The 22,718-nt window shown below is 41.1% G+C and overlaps 4 protein-coding genes across 4 annotated transcripts in view; 2 read left to right on the top strand and 2 right to left on the bottom strand.

The window, feature by feature from the left end:
- LOC126556179 (uncharacterized) overlaps positions 1-6,410 on the bottom strand; it is a 35,106-nt gene extending 28,696 nt beyond the window's left edge. Inside the window, exon 1 of the mRNA XM_050211402.1 lies at positions 6,217-6,410. Coding sequence (XP_050067359.1) covers positions 6,217-6,237 — 21 coding nt within the window. The 5' untranslated portion in view covers positions 6,238-6,410. The remainder of the gene's footprint in view (positions 1-6,216) is intronic.
- LOC126556257 (proteasome subunit beta type-5-like) overlaps positions 1-22,718 on the top strand; it is a 375,585-nt gene that overhangs the window by 47,905 nt on the left and 304,962 nt on the right. The gene's annotated exons all lie outside the window — the stretch shown is intronic.
- Positions 15,330-16,323, top strand: LOC126567409 (uncharacterized). Its single transcript, XM_050223633.1, has 3 exons — positions 15,330-15,410; positions 15,470-15,643; positions 15,730-16,323. Exons 1-3 carry the CDS (start codon positions 15,330-15,332, stop codon positions 16,321-16,323), a joined length of 849 nt encoding a protein of 282 aa, XP_050079590.1.
- LOC126556511 (sodium/potassium/calcium exchanger 4-like) lies at positions 19,019-21,747 on the bottom strand. Its single transcript, XM_050211774.1, has 4 exons — positions 21,608-21,747; positions 20,249-20,769; positions 19,410-20,163; positions 19,019-19,345 (listed from the first exon to the last, which is right to left on the bottom strand). The coding sequence occupies exons 1-4, from the start codon at positions 21,699-21,701 to the stop codon at positions 19,020-19,022; spliced, it is 1,695 nt and encodes a 564-aa protein (XP_050067731.1). The 5' UTR covers positions 21,702-21,747; the 3' UTR covers position 19,019.

The raw sequence follows: 22,718 nt of genomic DNA, 5'->3' as shown, positions 1-22,718 counted from the left end.
GACCGCTGCCAACCAGTACACATTTGCATTCCGTAAGGCTTAAACACTGATCCGCAAAAAAACCAACTTTAAGTGATGGGCGAAGTAAAGAAATAACCCAACAGATAAGCATAAAACCTACACCATTAACAATTGCATCTTTCGTGGTGTTTCCTCACTTTTTTTTTGTGTGCATTGGCCCCCATCAACACCTGCACCCGTGTAGGGTTTCTTCCCCGTTTCACACATCTGCACGCGCTCTAACACAATGCACGCAAAAACCAATGAAAATGGCAAGTATTTGCAAGAAAAATAAAAGGAAGGAAAATTATAATCTGCCAGTAAAAATAGCCCGCTGAAGAGTGTTGTTTGGCCCGCACTTGTTTGTGCCGCGGCAAACAAAAAGCCTAACCATTCTTCTTCTTCAGGCAGTGAAAACCGGCATCAACGGGAAGCGACGTGTAAATAGTCTGTTTCAACATCAAAAAGAACATATGTTGTTCGAGGACTCTCGATCGCGTAGAGAGAAAGCGAAAACTTTAAGACGAACAGCGGTGGTTTGGCACTGTTAGGATAGTGTGTTTTGCTGTTGTACTGATCAGGTGTGGTTCTGTTGATGAATTTCCTTTTCATTTGATAGATTTAGTGTGTGTTTTTCGATAAAAACTGCATTGAAGGGAAAAGGAATTATGTTACCAGCTTAGATGATCAGATCACACAGCAGTCAGCCAAATTTAGAGCTCGAATAAATCAAGATGGAGCAACGTGATATCTAGCACCAATTTTCTCGTCACTTCTTTTTGATAGTTCATAATTAAACAGATAAATATCGTCACGCAAAAGACCCGGACAGCATTGTTTCGCCTGAACACCTTTTCACACCTCACGGAAATGGAAGACGAATGGCATGCTTTTTTGTTTGGATGCCGCACAACCGTTACGTTTTCTAATGCCCTAGGGAGCTACCTTAGAGGGGTGTCACATGAGACACTCTGACAGGGATATATTTCTTATTCCAATTCCTTTTTCTTTAGTTTTGAGACCAGACTAATGATTTTGGCAGCTGACCAAAGGCACAAACCGTTGACATCTTCTTGTATTTCTGTTTCCTGGACATTATGGAGGAAAAGCGTGCCTTATTTGGAGGGTAGAGATCATTTCTAGTTTGTATGGCTTTTTGTAGCTACTTCTAGCTTCAAACATGGTTTGTGTCTAAAACCAAAAACTAAGTTTAAGTAAAGGTTAAAATATATTGTTTATCCAAGAACTCGTCAGGTGAAATAATTGGGGGTTATATTAGACGACAAGTTGAAATTCCACGCTCACATCGACTGGGTCATCACCAAAGTAGCAAAGAAGTGCGGAGTGATTAGTAGGCTGGCGAACGATCTCGATTTTTTCGGGAAAAGTCCACCTCTCCACAAATCACTAATATCCCCACACTTTGATTTCTGCTCGTCCGTTTTGTTTCTCGGCAATAAAGGGGCAAATTATTCGGCTTCAACGGTTGCAAAATCGTATTATGAGGCTTATTTTGGGTTGTGGTCGACGTACATCGTTCGCTGTTATCCTGGATATTCTGCAATGGATGTCTGTAGAGCAAAGGATTTTGTATCAGACCATGACATTTGTACATCGACTATTGAACAACCTATTGCCAGTGTAGCTGGGAGAGAGAATAGTGCGGAGATCTGACGTTCACAAGTACTGTACACGCAGAGCCCTAACTTACTATCTCAAATTGCTAGGAACTCTTTGTATTTCAAAGGGATTCAACGGTACAACAGAATACCCAGGGAATTAAAAAACGCGAGCAGCTTACAGGAGTTCAAGCGAAGGTGTGGTGTGTATGTCAAACAAACTGTGTAATGTTCACATATGTGTAGATGTCCATGTCACCATTCCTCGGTCGCTGGAACGCTACGTAAAGGATACCATGAAATACCATTGTCGTGAAGTAAGGCTCATTTCTTCCTCGGTGGAATTGTGTTGGTCTTATCAGATATGTTGATGGCTTGTTGGATTCCTCGAAATGCTCTTCGACGCCTCCACTTACGGTTTATTAATTTTTTATTATACAATTAGAGTAAAAATATCGTAAAGATAATTCCGCCCTTCTCAAACCTGTGTTTGGGTAAGAGGTGAAACTTATCATCATCTTTTTTTTTTTTCAAGAAATTGGCTCATGAATTCAACAATTTACAATACTGCAGGGCTATGAGTCAAATATGGCTAGTAAAATAATTCGATCCTACCGAGCATTCCCGGGATAAGGCAAACTAACAGAGATCGGCAAACAAACAGCCGATCGAGAGCCCCTACCCTCTTAAGCTACGAACTGATCGGACGAATTCTTGTGAGAAAAAATTGTATCAAAGATCTAAGCATTCTTATTGATACGTGGATGTCTTTCGAAGATCAGCTCGATCATGTCAAATCAAGGTGCAACGAACCTAGCAAGGTTTGGTCCACTCTGTTCCAGGTCGCTATACAGCTCCCTGGTTCGAGATGACTGGCTCGAGTCCATTTAACGTAGAGCATTTAACGCGGTTTGCCTCGATCGTAGCCAGGACTGCATGTCCTGGTGTCTGCTGCTCGGGTTGCTGCAGCTTGAAAAACTAATTCGACGGGCTAGACTTGCCTTCATTGTAGGACTCCTCAACAGTTCCGTCGATTGTCCAGTGCTCCACTCGTCGGCGGGCCTATACGTGTTAGCCAGGTCGCTCTAGTCTTGGGCAATGCTATGCTATGGCTATGTTTCCTCAGCTCGGTTGGTGAGGTGTTTGATCCGGTAATGTTAGTGTCAGAAATGATTCTACGATCCTCGAGAGCAAATCTATTTGTTGTGTGTAAAATTATTTGTTTAAATATCTGTAAATAATAGTAAACATCATGCCGCCGACAACACCGAGAGGGCTTATCAGTCCGTTGGTTACTGATTGGCTGGTTATTTAAGGGATGTACTAAGATCACTTGAAGATCTAATAGACGAATCTATCATAAAGCCAGCGGGTCAGCAAAATGGCAGTAAATTACATCAATCATCTTTAAAACGATGTAACCTTTCAATCTGAAAAACATGCGCACTTCAATTTCTTCACGTTTGACTTCACGTGTCGCAAATAATTTACCGAAAATTTTTTTTATAAATGCTACCACTAAGTAACGATCCGATATACATGACATTTTAATTCCCATTTTCCTAATACTTTAGTGCTGCCGCTACTATTGCAAAACCCAATTCCCACCTAAGACCTCTCGTTCAAGTGCAGCAGCTAATTCTCACCCAAGTAGCGAAACGAACTGGAAAGTGGAAAATAATTTGTACAAAAACCACACACACACACAACCAGATGTTGCAAGAGTAACACTTTCGAGGTTTGACTGAAATGATCTTGTGCTAAACAATGCACCAACTAACAGACGAGAAGCTTTGCCACAACTCCCCCCAAGCTAAAATGGGAAAAAAGGGCTCCAATGTTGGCTAACTGCGCTGTGTTCACATGTCTCGTTTGTGTCTGCATATTTTGGGTTTTGGTATCTACAGTTATGCATATATTTGTTTCAAAAATCAACACCTAACCAACATTATTACGCACCCAACCTACCGATTACAATGATCGCCCGCATCAGAGAGCTTAATTCTATTTCATTCTCCTGGTTTTTTGCATAATTGGCTGCAGTTACGTCTAGCTCTTCATCTTCATCGTTTGTTAGCGTGCCATTCGTGTGCTTATAATAACATTATTTGTCTGACGATAGCAGGGTGGAACTGATAAGCAATGTGAGCAAAACTTCCACCACCTTGCTTCCTGTACTTTGTTCAACGGTGGTATAAAATTATTGTCGGATTGTGTTCTCTCCGCTTTTGCTGTATCCACCCTCTTAGATCAATGATTCGTGCATCTATGCTGGGCCGTAAGGGGGAAGCTCGGTTCCACAATTTTCTCACGATATCGTGAGCCAACCGATGGCGGGCGTGTTGTTTTCGAACGGATGCAGCTACATGCGTGCCTTGGTGTGGTTTGTTGCTCTTTTTTTTCACTTTTAAAATCACTTTTCCTCGGCCGCGCGAGCCCTATACGAGCAACAAAGCCTTACCGGGGGTATTATTTTATTAAGCTTGCCTCTACTTCTCTCACCAGTAAACTACCGTTAAATGATGACTGCATCAAACCACGGGGAGAGTACGAACGCGGGCTACTTTTTTTCTGTCAGTATTTAACAAGAAATAGAAGTCTAAACACAACACATTCGCAAAACCGGTGTACAAATTATGAGCCCTCGTTTGGCTTATAATAGCGGGAAGCAGAATTAGGAAGTGCAGCCCGTTTATTGCACCCTATTTAGCCCTTTGCACAATGGTAAAGGGGTGGTTGGACGAGGGGCATCTCGTCCCGTTTCCCGTTCATATTTGTTTGCTGCTAGGTGTAATGGAATGGAACTGACTTTCTCATATACATCCCAGACTGTGTGGCCAGATCTGAAAGCGAAAGGTACACGGCTCCGGCAAGGTGTTGAGGCGGTATTAATAAAATTCACACTCTTATGCGAGTGGAAGGTGTAATGACGTGCAAGTGCAGGAGGGTTTTTTTCCGAACAACTTCACTTCTAATGAAGGAAGTGGCAACTTCTTGCCGCCATTGCAGTGTCATTAGCGTATGCATCGTACAGTATGCAACCGTCGGCTGTGAATATTGTGTTTACGTTTCATCAACCAAAAGAAGGTGATTTAAATGATGAACACTTCCTGCTTTTTCTAGCTCTTCATAATGTCAAAATGTCCCATCTGCACCGCGTGGTAATGGCGGAAGTTGCAGGTGCAGAAATAGTATTTTATCGAGGAAAAGAGACAATTTGCCCGGGTCTAAGTGCACAAGGGTAAGGTGCGTGCGTACTCTGTCGTTTGGCGTACTAAGATAAACCAAGCCCTCGAGAGAGATAAAATGACCAAGGATCACACTTCCTGGAAGTGGGTAAAACATACGTGCCCTGTTTAGGTTTAAACTATCGTGCGTTGAATTCATAAAAGCGTGTCTGGAATGTGTGTGTGTGTGGGTCGTTGTGAATGTGTTTCAAATAATTTTTACATTTTTTTAACTAAATGAACGAATATTTTTACTGTTTTTTGCTATCAACTAAGCAGACATTTTGTAGTGCTTTTGCAGTGCGTTTTTGCTAATCAATGTTACAAATTTTATGATCGCTTAAGTTGTAAAAAAAACTCCCTTAAGAACGATTAAAATGTGCCCCACTAATGAGCAAAAACCGTTGACAGAAGGTAGACTGGTCTGTACAGGAAGATCAAGCAGAATAATAAAAAAAACTAATCCACACTCCAGACGTAAGAATCAGCTGTCGGCAGGGTCTGCTGAGGGTTTCACATCGTCACGGGTTGACCACAGGACCATATGGTGGATTGGAAGCCGGTTAGCGTCTGGATACCGTACTTCCTGGCATCCAAATTTCATCGGTTCAGGTGTCGACCACATGGGCACACCACCGACCACGCCACGCCCGACTACATGCACCACATGCTTTTCCGTGTGGTTTAATTTTATTATTTTTTTATCTTTCTAACCACGATGCACCAGGAAAAAACCTAACGATCCGACCGCAACCGGTGCAGAAGATCACGGGCAAATCGAAAGGGTCTGACCAAAAGGGTCTTTGTTGATGAAAGAATTACACCGGTGTGTGTGTTTGGGTGGTGAAAATGTAGGCTCACGTTCATCAAATTACGCTGAATGTTTGAGGGTTGTTACAGGAAACGGATCGTTTCGGTTGGAAGGTTCGCTGGACTCATACAGAAGGGTAGGAAATTAAAGTAAAACCCCTATTTCGGGTGCACTTTTTCATCCACCTGAAAATATTCGTTACTTTAGGATTGATTTCCTAAAAAAATATGTTATGATTTAGAAACTGCTGTGTAAGAGATAACTACTTTTCAGCACAATAAATACTTATAGCATTATACAACCAACCAACAATCGATCCCCGATTAGGTTAAACCCGGAAATAGAGTGTGACGGCTGAGTATCAACCAATTAGCTCAACCGAAATCGAGCTTTTATAGACGATAAGCATGGTTTATTTGGGATACTGTCGCCACATGAGTAATTATCTTAATTGGGAACTAATTTACCACCTTCAATAAGGCCGTGGTTACTATCTTACGCTTAAAAAAAAACGAATTGAATTTTTCTTTATTACATTACAAAGGTAACGCAAACTTACCTCCATTCCGATCTGTCGCATTACGATTCGGCTAACTGTCGGCTTTAGACGTTATCAATCGATAATTCCTCCACTCCAGCAAGGCAACACAGATAGCGATAGAGGGGTATTGATTTAATCTCCTATATATATCGGGCCCGTTGGAAACACCTTCGCGGTGTGATGCACTGCACCTGTACAAACGTTTTCGAGGGTGTTTCAAAATTTAACGACGTGCCCCGTTTTGCGGATAACACTGTTGGTGGGATAATTCTGACAAAACACACTGCGCGAACATAAACCGTGCACCAAAATGTTATTTCACCAGCCTTTCGCGTTTTTGTGAAGGAAAATGCTGCTTTTTGCTGCCCTAATCCCGTGCGTTTCACGGGACGTTGACGTCAATATGCTCCACGGATCGACGAGTCGAACAGCCGAAAGCTGACCTCGTAGCTGTACGCACACTTAACTTGGGTTGCTATCGGCAGATGACACGCACTTTGACACGCACACTGTAAAATAGTAGGCACACACTGGTGAGTGCAATGATCGCGCGAACGATGATGTGTGTGCCAGCCGGTAATCGATTCCGAACTTTCGGCCACAGGTGCTTCACACTGCTTTACTAGCTCCCGCAACAGAGGGACTGGTTGGGATTTCTTTCCCAAACAAAAACTACACCAAACTAGCTATGTCCACGCACGACCAGACGATCGCGAATGGTGTTAAAAGAGCTGAAAATGCTGTTGTAAGATCACTTGGCGTGTTTTCACCTGTGCTCTTGCCGACGATGCAACTCGTACTCGTGTGCGGACCGTTCCAAGCTGGACGGTTTGGCGCAATTCAGCTAAATTCATCCCCCCCTGGAAAGTGAAGCCTTTTTGTGTGCAGTTCAGGAAAAGGAATGAGATACCTTTATGTGATACATATGTGCGAGAATAAAGCAAAAAGATAATGGAGATCATAGCCAAAAAGAATGAGAGGGAGAGAGGGAGAGAGAGAGAGTTTGTAAATTGCAAAGAGCGCATCAGAAAAACGTTTCAGCGCTCAGCGAGATAACGCACTATGAAACACTACATGGACAAGTTATGACGCTTGAATGGATATTTAAAATACACACTTATATCTAATAAAACATTTAATCTTAATTTTAAGTTGCTGTTCAAAAAGCAGTTAAAATAATCACAAAATCCACAAATGCGGACATTAACGCACTTGGCAGCGTAATTGGATACACGACAATCGATCGCAGTGCAATGGAAATGTTGATGCGTTGTTGAAAAACATGGCTCAAATAAAATCGGACCAAAAACCTCGGTGTATTTATGTCCCCTTTAAAAAGTTTTGCCATTAAAAGAACCTGAAAATAGCGTCTCCTGGTTTCTAATGTTTTGATCCCAAATAATAAGCAGCGCTTGTTATGCTCAAGTTGATGAAGATTATTTTATTTCTTTTATTACCAGTCATTATTAATTCAGGCACAGCTATCATTTTTTTCGATTTTAATAGCAATTTGCTAAGAGCTAAAATTTAAAAGTATTTTCGTTTAAATTCTTTGATGGTTTTAGGTAAAAGTAGATACTTTTTTAGCCAAATAAGTAAGAAAAAGCATGCTTTATTTATATAACATAAAAATCAATACGCATTTTTTTGTTTTCCTGAATATTATTTAGTTTTACACATAATTGGAACATTGCGATGCGCAAGTGCTATTCATGATTAAAAAAAATTCTTTGAGATTGAAGCAAAATGGATATTATCAGGCTACGTTTTTTTAAAACACTGCTTATATACACGTTAATTAAAAAAGTTTTATAATGCGTATTTATACACAATGTGCTGTGAAGCATTTAACGTACAGAATATTCATTTTGAATAAAAAAAAACATGTTAATGATTAAACATTCCCAATTTTATCCAAACTAATTAAAAGAGGTTTCGAAACAGTCAATTGATCCACTCGCGACAATATTACCGGTATTGTCCCATAGTTTGCTACTGAGAAGAAATTGAGAGATTTACGTAAGTGCAAGCTTTCGTGAGAAAAGATCGCTGGTTGAGAGAGTAAGCGAGAGCTTTTTTTATGGGCTTGAGCTTTTGTTTTTGCTACTATGAACAATTTCTCATGCTACTTTGTTAGTTGTAGATCACGTTTTATCATTGTTTATTTTTGTGTTTTAGTTATCTTAAATGCCTGCAACGTTTGACACATGTTGTGCAAAGTAAACATGATTTGTTTCAAAAGTTTATGCATTTTTGTTATTTGCTAAGGAAGCTTAGGAATGTAATGTTTTGTTTTAATATTGTTAAATGATGCCAAAATGAAAAACACTATTAGCAAGGAATCCAAAAATAAGACTCTCTTTAGAATCGAGTAGAGAGAAAACCCATTAACGGCACACAAACAATCATGCATCTAATATGATAATTTTCGCTACTGCCTGTAACGGTGATATCCAGATGCAAATCAATATTTCCCATATTTTGCATCAATCGGTAAGGTTCATTAGCGCCATCCTACCCATGTTTCTCACAACCGCACCGCATATCGTTGAGTCCGATGAGAACGGTCATTCGTTTACCTTCCCGGCTGGCCAGCCGATTCTCGGAGCTGTGGTTTTCCGCATGCGTCGGTATTAAGTTACAGCGTCTCATGCCCAAGTGCAGTTGCGAATTGCGATAGCAACTGATGAGCTGTGATGCTTACATTTAAGGCTTGATAGGCTTGATCAACCAACTCCATTTGTCATTTCTTTTGAAAGGAGGTGATGTTGCTGTTAAAAAATATTTTACTAATGATTTTGTTTGAAATATTTCAAAAATTTTCTATTTTAATCCACAGTTTGGCATCTGATTTTATTTCGTATCTGGATCATTATTAAATTTGATACACTATTTTACCCATAAATTACGTTTAATATGCTGAAGAAAGCAAACTGCACGTGACTTTGCCAAAGTGCAAAATGCAATCGAGAGTGCGGTACGGCAGTGAGGTTGATTATTGATCGCTTTTTGATGCTAATGGGCTTCTTTGGCCAACGATCTACGGATTTGCCGTCACTCAATCTGACCGCACACGCTGGCGGTCAAGTTTGGCGTGCTCGTTCAGTCGAATCGAATTTATTCACCTTCTCTTCCGTGCCATACGCATATCTTACACACCTTTTTTTCACTTTCTTATGATGTGTGGAAAATCGATGTTTAATATTTATGTAGCAAAATAGTAGTTCTGCCACGGCGAGAAAGATTGCAAAAATCGCACCCAAACGGTTGTATTTTTATTTCCTGCAAACACTAAGAGACGAATCGCATTAGATTTTTTTTGTCAACCGGAAACAATCGCAAGAGAAAGGAGGATGTTTCGGAAACGAAAAATTGACATCGGTAGGTTTTTGGAAATTTGCTTTCCTAACGACTGCTTAATCGATCGTAACGGCTTCGAAAGTTTAACCGATCAGTGCTTTTTTTCCCGTCAACCAAACAAAACCCAAGGAATTACATCTTGATCTTGCTGTTTGAACTTTGGCAGCTCAAATCTCTCCCGCGTTGAAATTCGCCAAACAAAATCCACGTGTGTAACACAATTTTTCCGACAGTTTTGTGCGCCTCCCAAACGTTCCCTTTCGCCATTTTTTGCTCAACACATGCTGCCGGCAACATGGTGTCTACGACATTTTTTCACACTTTACAATCGACAGCAGGTGAAATGTTTTTCTACGGACAGAAAGTTTTCGGTCCGATTGCGTTTTTGCTCGCTGCTTAATTGATGGCCAAATAAATCACACACTTAGGCCAAAACGACGGCAGACGGGGCAGTCGCGAACTAAGAAAAACCAAGATGAACCACTCGACCTCAATGAAGCCAATTTGGTGATCATACACACACACGTACGCACGTTTAGTGGCGATTTATGCTGAAGCGCGAAGGCCGTCCAGTGCAGAAACAGCCAAAAGCCGACCTCTAATGCTTTCTTCCCTTGTTGCCTTTGGATGTCGATTTCTCTGCACTTTTTTTTGTCTTTTGTTCGCAATTTTTTTTCTGCTTTCTTTCAAATTCGTTCAGGAGCAAATGGTGGATAACATTAATAAATTTTCAATTATTGTATGAACCACAACGTGCATTGGAGTTTTCTTTTTTTTTGCATAGTGGGCGTTTTGCATTTTTTTTGGTTAAGAGGGTAAGGGTAATGTGAAGCTTTGGATTTATTTTTTATAGTCAATGGTGCACACGTTTATCGTGTTTTCAATAACGGCCCAATTTGCAGATGCAAGTACCAAGTTGTAAAAAAAATGTACAATGTACAAAATGCAGAACCGTTTTTCTTTTTATTTCCTTCTCTTTGTGTGTGTGTTTTTTTTTTTTTAACTTTTTACCATGAACTAATACTTATTTCTGTAGTTAATTTTTTGTTTTTTTTATTTCAATACAACTGCTTCTACCTCTTCTTGGCCTGCTCAGGGTTGAGCACGTCGCGTAGACATGGACAGGTCGCCAATCAGTTTCCAGAACACTCGGTCCAGGGCTGCATTCCTCCATCCACGGGTGCATCCGATCTCCGACAGGATTTGGCTTCACTTGATCCAGCCAACGGGCTCGCTGTGCTCCTCTACACACGAGCACCTTCTTGGTGGGGCATCCCTCCTTGAGGGCATCCTCATCATGTGCCCCGGCCAACGTATCCTTCCGGCTTTGACTGCCGTCAAGTTATCAGCACCGCCAAACAGCTCAGCTAGCTCGTGGTTCATTCTCATTCGCTACACGCCCTGCTCGCTCACACCACCAAAGATAGTCCTTAGCACCCTCCGTTCGAAAATGGCGAGTGTATTGGCGTCCAATACATTCAGCATAGTCCAGTCTGGAGTCTTCTGGACTGCAGGAGTTCGTGGAGTCGGTAATAGCCACTATTCCCCTGAACAATGCGTCTTCGGATTTCGCTACTTTCGTTGTCCGAAGTTACGATCGTACCGAGGTAGCAGAACTCCTCTACCACCTCGAGATCGTCGCTGTCAACTGATACTCTGCTTCCGAGTCGGGCTCTATCACGGTCAGAATCTCCGGTAGGCAAGAATTATGTCTTCGTCGCATTGATCCTCCGACGATGACGGTGATATTTTATATTTGATATTCATTAAATGCATAGTTCATCGGAATACGGCTTAACTAGACGCTATAAAACAGAACATATGTTAGACGCTTCTTCTTGGCTTAACGCCCTCTAAGGTAACGCCGGTCATCTAATGGCTTACTAATTTCTCCGATACCACGTAATTGGATAGTCAGTCCTCACTACGGGGTGACGGTCCGGATGGGATTTGAACGCCGGTTCTGCCGTTAGAAAACCGGCGTCACTGTTGCCTATACCACCGGGACGCCCCATTAGACGCTATTTATACTGTAAAACAAATTGTATATGTTCCCTGAATGCTCATATTGTAATAAAAATGCTCAGACAATCTGTTGAATTCCTTCCTGACCTGACGATTGATAATATGGGGTCGTTTTTGTGTTGCTGTTCTTCTAACGTTTATCCTAACTAGTCAAGGCCCGGTAGAACCTATCTTTGTACCCGCAAACTCTAGTGTGCCCGAAAACTCCGGTGTGCCAGCTAACTCCAGGATGCATGCACACTCTGAGATGCACCTAAACCTTAAACCTTTTTATTTCATTGGCAGCCTGGTCGCATTGCTAAAACCAAGTACTATGACTAAAGATAGCAATGTTTAACATTCTCCTTGGTTGAAATACACTTTCTTCTACGAAATGGTCGTGAAATGACGCCAATAGCCGTTTGCATAGGTGTAATAGATGCCAACGTTTCACGACGGCTGCCATAGATTTTCAAAACTTTTCTTTGTCCTAGTGAATTGAAAAAAATCGTACATACGCATGATGCTTAAATTCTGTAGTAGTAGTAGTAGTAGTTATAGTAGTAGTAGAGTTTATTTTGGAATTTTAATGGGTCCGTTTAACAATAACTCTCCTCATTGCCTTGTGTTTCGTCTCGTATGGCGTAGCCGTTTGATTTTAAGGCATATTTTGATTATGTAAACATAGTGGGAAAAATAACACAAAAACCCACAATTAATGGAAAAAATCTGACAATACGGCACTGGACCGATAATCAATTGTAAATAAGTAATGGAAAAAATCTAAAACCTATCCTATGAACTACTAATCGTAAAAAAGTGTTTAAATTCTTCATTATTCTTGTTGTGCAAATTGTCCAGTGATAGCAAGGGAAATGAAAATATGTTAAGTACCCCGATAAGCAGTTTCGACTGTTGCGTTTCTTATCGTTGCAAATAATCATACGTTTACTAATCCTAACCCAAATTAGTAAATGGTCTGGAACATGCCAATACATAGAGATGTTCCGCAGAGTCCGTTGAGAAGTACTCATAAATTGTTGTGCTATTTCTTCTTCATGTGCTTGTGCTAAAAGTTTAGAACCTGTCATTTTTCCATCGCCATTTCAATACTTGTGTCTCCTTGATGCAATCACGTCTACGCTTCAATCCCTTCTCTTTGAGGCGTTTTGAGAATAATCACAGAAATTCACATCACGTTCCCTCATACATGTACCTTGGAGGGATTTTTGCTTCGCTCCAAAATATGTGGCCTTTTTGGCTGAATATTAAGTCATCTTGTTTGCGGCTCCTGCAGTTACTTGTGGGTCTCAAGCTACAGGTCCTTCTCGCACTCAATTCAATACCTTTGACTGTCATTGCAGCCTTTTGAGCATACCGATTGTCCGCACGATTACTCAATCTTAGCTCTCTTTTTCACCTAGTCCTAAAGGTATTTGCCAGAGCTGAATTTTCCTATAAGCGGACTGATTGGCGGACATCAAGTGCTTGAAGTCAAAACAGATTGTTGCCTTAGTTTGCACATCGCTGGAAGGACATCGCAGAGGACTTTCTCTCGCTTTGTCATGCGCAATGTATTTGGCATTTCTGGCTCAGCTTTGACGTCGTATCCGGCACGCTATAACTTGCTGGGTCTGGAGTCCTAAGAATCTTGTCGCATACTTGGTACGTAGTGCCTCCCTTCTACCTAATGCCATTGATGTTGCTTCGTAACTCTCATCCATTAATCTTTAAGTACCAACGCACCAACGTCTTTGTTCTCGTCCTCCACTTTGCGATTGCATCAAGGATATCTTCAGTTGGTACTCCATTTTATGATTTGTTCTAGTAACATTATAATAAGATTAGATTTTAAGGAATTATAAATATAATAATCATTATATTTATTTTAATTCATTATTGAAGTACGTTTAGTTGTAAACCATTCATACACCGAAAGTGAAACTACAAAACAATAAATGGAATGGCTACAATTTTACACAAGTAGAGCTTGCTCGAGAAGGCAGCAACAACATTTCCAAAATGAAAATCAAAACAAACAGAACCATAAACATGTGGTAGCTTTCACTACGATTTTCACGAAAATCAGGCAGCTCCTATAAACTAATAATCCATGCTTTGAGAGTATCACACGAATCGCATGATCATTTTTATCTTTTCCTCATCCCGAATCCATCTCGATCATATCACATTGAACCGGATCGCCCGTGGAACAATCGATTATCACACTCGGTCTGATAAACGCAATCAATATCGGACACGTGGTTGTAATAATTTGAAACAGCCGCACCGAAAACGGCTAGAAATGTAGCCGAATTTCTTTTTGGTTGGATATTTATCGCACTCTGCTCATGCATAATGGACAACGAAAAAAAAAGCTCCCCATGTAAACAACGACGGTGAACCCCATTTCGTCGGTTTTGGTAGCCTTGGGATCAATCATCTCAATAAGCGCGATCTAGATCATGAAGAACCTTTCGCTGTATGTTGGAATTTGATCATCCCTTGGTTGTGGATGGTTGTGGGTGGAAATCATTCTGCAGCTGAAAAATGTAGGTAAACCGTAATGCGGTAGGGAATGGAAAATGAAAAAAAAAACATGTAAAAGAAATTAAAACGAGCCTATACGCAACAGTGTTGATTCGGTACAAACTCAAGAAGCAAATGTAGCACAAACGGTAATGCTAATGATGGTGATTGCCATAGAGCCAGTGCAGGATCTTTTTGGCATATTGAAATAGAAAAAAAATTGCTTCCTCTTTTGTTGAAACAAACTCCATCATAATTAACCTAGAATGGGTATAATTAACCAGTTAAAGCAGCAGAAATTTAACTAACGAGACATCTTATCGATTATTTTTGAAACTTTTTCTATTGTATGTATGCGTGTGTGCAATATCAACTGAAGATAACAATAAATACTTTTATAAATTTTCGTTGCATATTTTTTTCTTTTATCCGGATAGAACGACCTATCCATATTACTCAAAATTAATTTACACAACTTAATTCCTTTCACTTAGGTTAGGAGACGTTTCCTATTCCAAACAGGTAAATGGCACTTTGTGCCGGGTGAGTTAGGTTGAAAGATAAATTTGAATATATTACAAAAATATCAATACCACAAAACATTATTGTATATCAAATTCAAGCTGTGTTATTGTTTATTAGTTAATTCATCATTATTTTCCATTGGAATCTATTAATATCTGCCTTCAAAACTAAATCCCTTGTTTCCGTAACTATTGTGGTTCAATCATGTCATTAAAAAAGTGTTTAAAAATGTCATCAATTATTAAAATTAACTGTAACTGTAATGAATAAATTATATTTTTTTAAATTTTCCACTTAATTTTTGTCCGTGAGGCATACTATTGTGCAATGTACAATGTGTTGCGTATTGCATATTATACAGCGTTTTTCTGTGCTTTCGCATTGCTGAGGCTCGCAGAGGGTATCATGGCTGAGTTTTTTCCCATTTGTTTATAGTTCATAAAGACTTTGAGTCTTTGAGCTCCCCTTTGCTAACAGAATGTTTATGAAAATGTGAAAAAATGGGCTGTAAAAATGTGGGCTTTACTTTTCTGTAAATTTCAGTCGTCTAAAATGTCAAAATAATGATATTCAAAATTATGGCGGAGATGTAATAAAAACCTATCTAGTTTTCATATAGAATTTGTGCATTGAGCTCGTCGAATCATAGTAAGGTCCGCAGTTTTTGCAAGAAATATCTTCAAATAGAATAGGTTTCCTCGAAGAATTGAATAATGGCAGAAGTTTGCAAAATAGATAAACCGCATGAATGCGTAGTCGAGCTAGAGTGTACAGAAAATTCTCAACCATTCGAGGTAAGCAAAGAATATGAAAAGCATGGATTTCACCACTAATTATGAATCAATTTTAACAGACTCGTATCGTGACAATTGTCTCCGGTGGGGAGAAACTTATTGGTAGATACCATAAAGAAAAAAGAACGAAAGCTTTCGCAAGCCAGGAAGGCATCAACGTACTCTTTGATAATCGTACCCTATCTCAGGCTCACGCTACATTACTCTTCAAGGAAGGAAAACTGTACCTTAAGGTTAAGCATTTTTTATGATTTTCAATCAATTGGTAATGATTCTGGTTAGAAGTAGAAACTGATCGGTTGTGTGTTTTCAAATCTAGGATCTCTGTAGTGCTAACGGAACATATGTTAATGGCAAAAATATTGGTCCCAACGAACGGGATCAGCGTGAACCCGTAGCAAGACCATTGAAAACGGGTGATATTGTAAGATTTGGCAAGCTTCGCGCTATTTCCGCTAATAGCGATGTAATAAGGCCGATCGAAGCTAAGGTTACGATTAAATTCCCAATCCCGTCTGAATTGAACGATCAATCGGAAAACAATGAAAAATGCCTTTCAAATTACACACCATTCGAGGGAAGAGGCTTAGATCAAACTATTACGAATGAACCAGAGCCGATGAAACAGTCCAATCCTGAGCCCAGCGATAATATACAGGAGAGAAATGATCCGATCAAATCTTTGAAGGCTGTTGAGCAAGATACCCAAACGGAGGCTGCTAAACTTCAGTCTTCATCGACGCAAGTTTTACCAGAAGAAGAGACAGACCAAGGTGAAAAGGAGGACAAGAATGAGTGTAATGCCTGTGAATCTTTAATTCAAGAGTTTTACCAGCACAGAAAGCGATCATTGATGGCAATCGTGGTTTGCTTGCTTATTGCTATAATTTATCAACATCGTCTCATAATTTAATAGATTAATTTAATACTTGATTTGACAATACGGCATTCTACCGTCATAATCAATTGTAAATAAATTAATACTTGATTTAGCAGCCATCAGAAGAGGAGATGTAGTCATACAATAAATTTGTCTGCCAGTTTGTGTTCAAAAAAATACTTTTCGGATATTAATACTTTCAAATACTTTGATTGGGTTGGTGCCAGCTATTTCTTGCAAAGTGTGCTTTACGAAACAAATCCACCCAAAATCATCGCCGAACGAACCAACTGTGCAATAAAACACCGCAAAAGCATGATGGTGACAAGACATAGAAAAACATTGCAGTTGTAATCTGATAGCTTTGAAAAACATCGAAAAACGTTAAACTTTTACAATTGCAGCTAACTTAACTATATTATCGTACTTTTTATGCATTTTAAATCTCTGTTATTGAACAAATATAAATTTCTTTCCTTTGTGAAGAATCTTAAAATTTTTTATATTAATTAATTAAGTGAAACTGCCATTCTTGGTGGTTTTAGCAATTTTTATGCATCAAGTCAAGCTCAGGAAAATTGATCTAGATTCGCTTCATCAATCATACCACTGGATATTATTCACGTCTCACCGTAAATGCATGCCCAAATAGAATCCATCATTCCTTCCTTGGTTGTGTCTTTAGAACCTGTGTCTTATCTCTTACTCGTCTAACGGAATAGCTGACGACGAACTTCAATTTAACCTTCCGTCAAGATGGGCTTTGTTTGGTCAAACTCAGCAACATCACGATGACACATCGCACCGGATGGTTGGTCGTTTCCGTGCAGTATAATCGCAAATGGGTCAATGCGACCGCCATCGAATACACAAGTATTATTTCATTTATGACCTTAGGTATTGTGATCTAGCACAGCATACGGTTCTGTGAGGTGAAGAAGTACGAAATGTGCCAGTAATATTCCACCAGTGTAAGATTATGATACCAATTACCGATTATCGGTACCTGAACCTGCCAAAATGTGTCTGAAGGAGCTGACAACAAGAGATGGCGTTGCTATCAAGCCAACCACATCCAAATAAATCAGATTCGAAGTGGAACATTTATTGTACGTAATTCTGATATCTTTAGGGTGTGCAGACATAGTAAACATCTAACTAGATTTTATCGGTCCAAACCGGTTCGAAGTGATCCTGCCGAAAGAGGGAGCTCGAGAATTCTTCCGGCAACATTTCAGCACATATTGTAAGCTTTTATTTGATTTGTTTATTTATTATTAAGTATGATGGTAAGTGAAGTACTTGGCCTAGGCCCATTGGCGGATCAAGGTTTTTGGAGGCCCTAGGCGGTTTATATGTTGTCATATGTCTTTTATACATATCATATTCAAAACAAAAGTGCTGACCGATTAGGAGGATCGCTTTTCCCTTTTCGCTACGGGGAGGATCACTTTTTCTTTTGAGGAGACCCCTAACACATACGAGCCCCTTACCCTCGTATGCGGGGCGTCAATACGAGGCCCTTACCCGGAAGCTACTACTGTAAAGCTGCTAACACAGGCCCCCTTTATGCGACGGCCTATTCCGCTCACCGCTAGATCTCCTAGATTTTGTCTTCAGCTGCGGCGAATGGGCCCGTTCGAGTCGGAGCCATTCTCACGCTCAGTCCGTTTATAGGATGATATGCCCCTGCAAAGAACATTATCGTTTAGACATTTCTTCTCTGATCTTTCCATAATCCCGGGCATGCTCGGTTGTGGATGTGTGGTTCACCAAACAGTCCAGCAGTGACAGCTCCAGCTCTACCTGGTCAGCATCGGATCTAAGAATGATTGGCAAGTTCTATCCCGCAACAGCAAGAACAACTTCGCTATTCTTGACTGATTCGAAGCACACTGTATTGTGGAAATCGCCTGCCTCCTTTTTACGTCAATGTTGAAACTGCTCCGGAATGCTGTTGCCCCGCCATCGCATCACCCGTGGCACTGCTAAATACTTAAGACATAGATAACAAATAACAAAAAATAATGGTGGAAAACGATTAAGGATTGGAAGGATATTGGGTTTCTCAGGTCACAGAACAAGCGTTTCCATTCAATCTCATTCAATCTAGAACCGCCAACTGATACTAACATGGAGACCCTGCTCTATGATCTGAGATACACTGTAATAATGACGTGGAATCATAGGACAAGACCATTGTCTATGGCGATTCGGTAGATAATCCTCATGAGATCCCTGGTAGCCAACACTTCTCTTGTTTCTGTAGCTGCTCATCTGCCGATATGCTCGACTTCGCTCAATAAGGAGGGCCTAGCGGTTTCAAATGCCACGCAGGACCACATAAGGTGATCCACATCGTGGAATCCGTCACCGAAGCCACATACTTTTGTCTGAGCCAAAGTTATACGCTGTAGATGAGCATTCAATGTAAAACGATTTGTCATTATTCTAGACATCATATCATATTGTATTTATCGTGTTTTTACAACTCGCAAATGCATGTTTATTTCATATCGATAGTATATTTATTACATAAATGCGTTTTGTTCGTGGTCACAAGGAAAATTAAAATTATTGTCAGTAGCAAACTGTACAGGGTTTTCTTCGACACGGACCAAACAATAATTAAGGTTTCTTAAGTCATAAATTCACCAGCCATAAGCATTATTAACTTTGTTAAACATTTACAATTTTTCGTGTTACTATTCTTCGCAACTTACATATATTTAGCATCGGTTGTTAGCGGGGAAGAAGAGATCAAGCTCAACAAGGATCATGAACGTTACGATCACCAAATATCCTATACCCAGTGCAACGCCGACCAGCTTTCGTAGTGTATATTTGGCAATGTATAGTACAACGTAGAGCGTCAAGATGGCAGCAAACAAGGCAAGCACCGAGTACTGGATACCGTACGACTGGATCGCAATAAAAGCGCCAGTTGATGGACCACCGTCTATCATTGTCCTGATAAACCAGGGCAAACCGAGCGAAAACAGTATTGCAAGCGTATTAGCACCGAGTGAGTTCGAGACGCCCATTGCACCATTACCTAGAGGAAGAGCAAAATGATGTCATTACATGTTACCAGCTCGAGTGCCTGAACAGTTGGTTACCTCTTCGAATAAGTGTTACCGCTGACGCTGCCTCCGGCATGCAGCCCCCAAACGCAAGGAACGTCATGCCCATAACCGTATCCGGTATGCCGAACGTATTGCCGATCACCGAGATCATCCAGAACACGATGTATGCACTCAGCCCGATCCACCCGATGCAGCAGAGAAACGCCAACGGGTACAGTTTACGGAAACGGAGTGGATCGGGAACGGTCAAAAACACAACCGACCGATACGGCCAGGTGAAGAACCACAGGATCGTTTTCCAACCAGCAAACGACGCTTCTGGCAGATGTGTCAATTCGTTCCACTTTGCACTTTTCAACTCCAATGTACTGTCCGATCTTGCATGCGTGTCTGTCGGTTCTATCGGGGGACACGTGGCGGTGTCCATCGTGCTCGCAGCATCTTTTTTTGTGGAGTCATCGTTTATGCCTACGATAACACCGTTGATGGCGTGTCCTAAAACGGAGATGGAATACTTCCGGCGCACTTTGTGATCTATTGTACCATCGTCCGGTTCTGGCTCCAACCGCCCGCAAAGGTTCCAGCGGTCCTGTATATAGTGTATGGCTATTTTTTTTAATGCTTCGTTTTTAAACATCACCACAAAGTACAGCAGGTAGGTGATGCTGAAGAGCATCGCTTCATACCACTCAACACGCCCGTCCCAAACGCACGCTACCAGTAACGTGGTGGAGATGGTGACAATGATGGAATCGCGCGTCAGTGGCCACCAATCTAGCTGCACGTGCTGCAAAAATTAAACGAGAAAGTTAAACAGAAGCTTCCAAACCAAAAGTGAAGACTCTGAATGTCTGGCGTGTACCAGAACTTACCATCTTGGTGAGTAGACCAACGAGAGCCGCCACACCGAGCGTATTGAACAGCATCGAGCCCATAATCGTGCCGAGTCCAATGTCCGAGTCAACCGCCAGCGTGCTTATGGTGTTTGTGAAAAATTCCGGCATCGAAGTAGCGGTCGCCATGAAGGTGGCTGCGGCAACGTCCTGCGATAGCTTCAAATCCTCACACAAACATTCAACTGACGGTAGGAAGTACTCGCTGCAGACGTACGCCAGCAACATGAAGAAGTAAATCGCAGCCAGAAAGTGAAGTACGATTGCGCCCTCGAGTCGTTGCTCCTCGCTGAACAAATCGGGTGGCAAATCGTCCAAACTGCTCGTAACGATGCATATTGATGGAGAATTTGAACTGTTCTGAGATTCGTTGCCTGGCACTGTGTTGTCTGATGAGTTAACGGACTGGAACTCGATGGTGGCCCTAGCGGCAAAAGCCGTCTCTCTGAGCAGAGCTGTACTACCGCTGACATTGCCGAGACTGGTGTGTAGTTTTGGAACTGTAAAACAATTGTGATACGAACAAATTTATGCATCTGCAATTAACACACTCCTCTTCTTCTTCTGCTTGACTCAACGACTATCACTGTTGGTTACGCCGGCCATCTATTATGGCCTGCTAGATTTGCTTATAATACCAAGTAGTTGAATAGTCGGTCCTCGATCGGCTCCGACTCGGATAAGAAATAAACCCCGGTCTTGTCGTTTGAAGACCGACGTCTTTGACGCATCACCCCACCGGGCAGCCCTGTATTACATCTACAAAAACATGTGAATAAGGTCCTCTAAATGTAAAAACGATCAAGCAATCACAGAATTACTTTCATTCTTCTATATAGTAGAATCGCGCGTCTAGACTTGGGTGTGTTTGTACACTATTTGCAGAGCGTTTGTTTGTGAACTAGCCATTGGTCACGTTTTTTCAACGTAACGAGAGCATCCACTTTTTCTCAAGGACTTGTGAGTTTTATAACCTTACAATCTAAAAATGGTTGCTGCCTGTTGGCCAGGCACTCGAGGACAGGCGACAACGAGTCGGGAATGTGTGCGACCAAGCAAATAAGCGAACTCCACTTGTTCCCGCTTTCTAAACAGATCCGTTGGCCAAACATCTCCGACCAATAGGTAAGTAATTTTGTGTGATTTTTATGCATGTTGTTTTTGTAGTTCAATACTTGATACTTGAAGTGTTAAAACCTCCGACCACTTTGTCTATCGAGCGTCATTATGCAATCGATTGAACCGTGTAAAAAATTATACGTAAACTGATATAGTACTGTGTAACAAAAGTATCTTCTTCCGCTTGTACTATGGAGCGTAAAATGTTATAATTATTACCGAAAATAGCTACTACGTTTGGAACACAGGATAGTAACACCAGTAGATATGCAGTAGCATCAGTCCTTTGACTAGCGTTCCACAATTGCACCATAATTTTTCATTAGCACTTGTCACTTTCACCGTAAAATTTCGTACAACACTCGCGCCAAAAAACACCAATTTTAGATAATTATTCTCAACTCTAACACTTTCACCGGTTCCTTCGATTCGGTTTCGGCAGAGCACGTGCAGGGAAGTTATTCCGATTGTTTTAACTGCGTCCGACTGTCTACGGTCCGTGCTTCGTTGGGAACCCCTTTTTGATCTGGCGTCGTTTAACGCTGCACCTGATATCGACAGCGACGATGGTAATGACCACGCGCAGCTAGCATTCGACTGTACGGCGCTATCATCGGTAACGCAATGAAACCCGTCGTCAACTTCACCGGCCATTATTGTGTAGAATCGGAACCCTTTGCTGACGCCCATCAGCTGTTCACGGTGAGTGTTCTCTGTATCATTCAGCTTTGGCCAGGAAAGCTTTTATTGCTAAATACCTCCATGTCGGTCACATTCCGTCTAGCAGCGCCATCGTAAGTAGGGTTTATCAGAGTGTTTTAAAGTGGTGTATTCCCAAACGAATCGTAGTACCCTCAGTGAGAAGGGGACGTACCTTGCCTGTGTGATGATCAGCCTGTGTAACGAGGGGTGTTCTAAGACGACAGACAAATATCCGGAATGCAACAAGACAAGGCCAAACCGCAGCACGTTGCCACCAAGGAAAGCCACTTCTTGCTTTCGATAATTTTTGTACAAACATGGAGTTGGATCCGGGTTCCGGTTTTATCAGTGAAAGTGCTGCAGGTATACGAGAAAAGCACGGTCCCAAAAATATGACTGACCATTGAGAATCAAGAAACAAGCAAACCCAAGCAAAACCTTAACATTGAACCAATGAACTTCCATAAGCACTTGGCCTCTCAGTCAGTGTGTAGACAGTCGAGTTGTGGCTTAGATTGTTTTATTGATACTCACAAGCACTTGCACACTTGAAGCATCGTTAAATGGCATCTGATATCAGCCAAGTAAAACTATTTCTCTCCCTCTTGGGACTGTTGATGAGCATGCT

Source organism: Anopheles maculipalpis, chromosome 2RL, assembly GCF_943734695.1.
Source record: "Anopheles maculipalpis chromosome 2RL, idAnoMacuDA_375_x, whole genome shotgun sequence".
NCBI lineage: Eukaryota > Metazoa > Arthropoda > Insecta > Diptera > Culicidae > Anopheles > Anopheles maculipalpis.
This window is presented reverse-complemented; position numbering and strand designations above follow the sequence as displayed.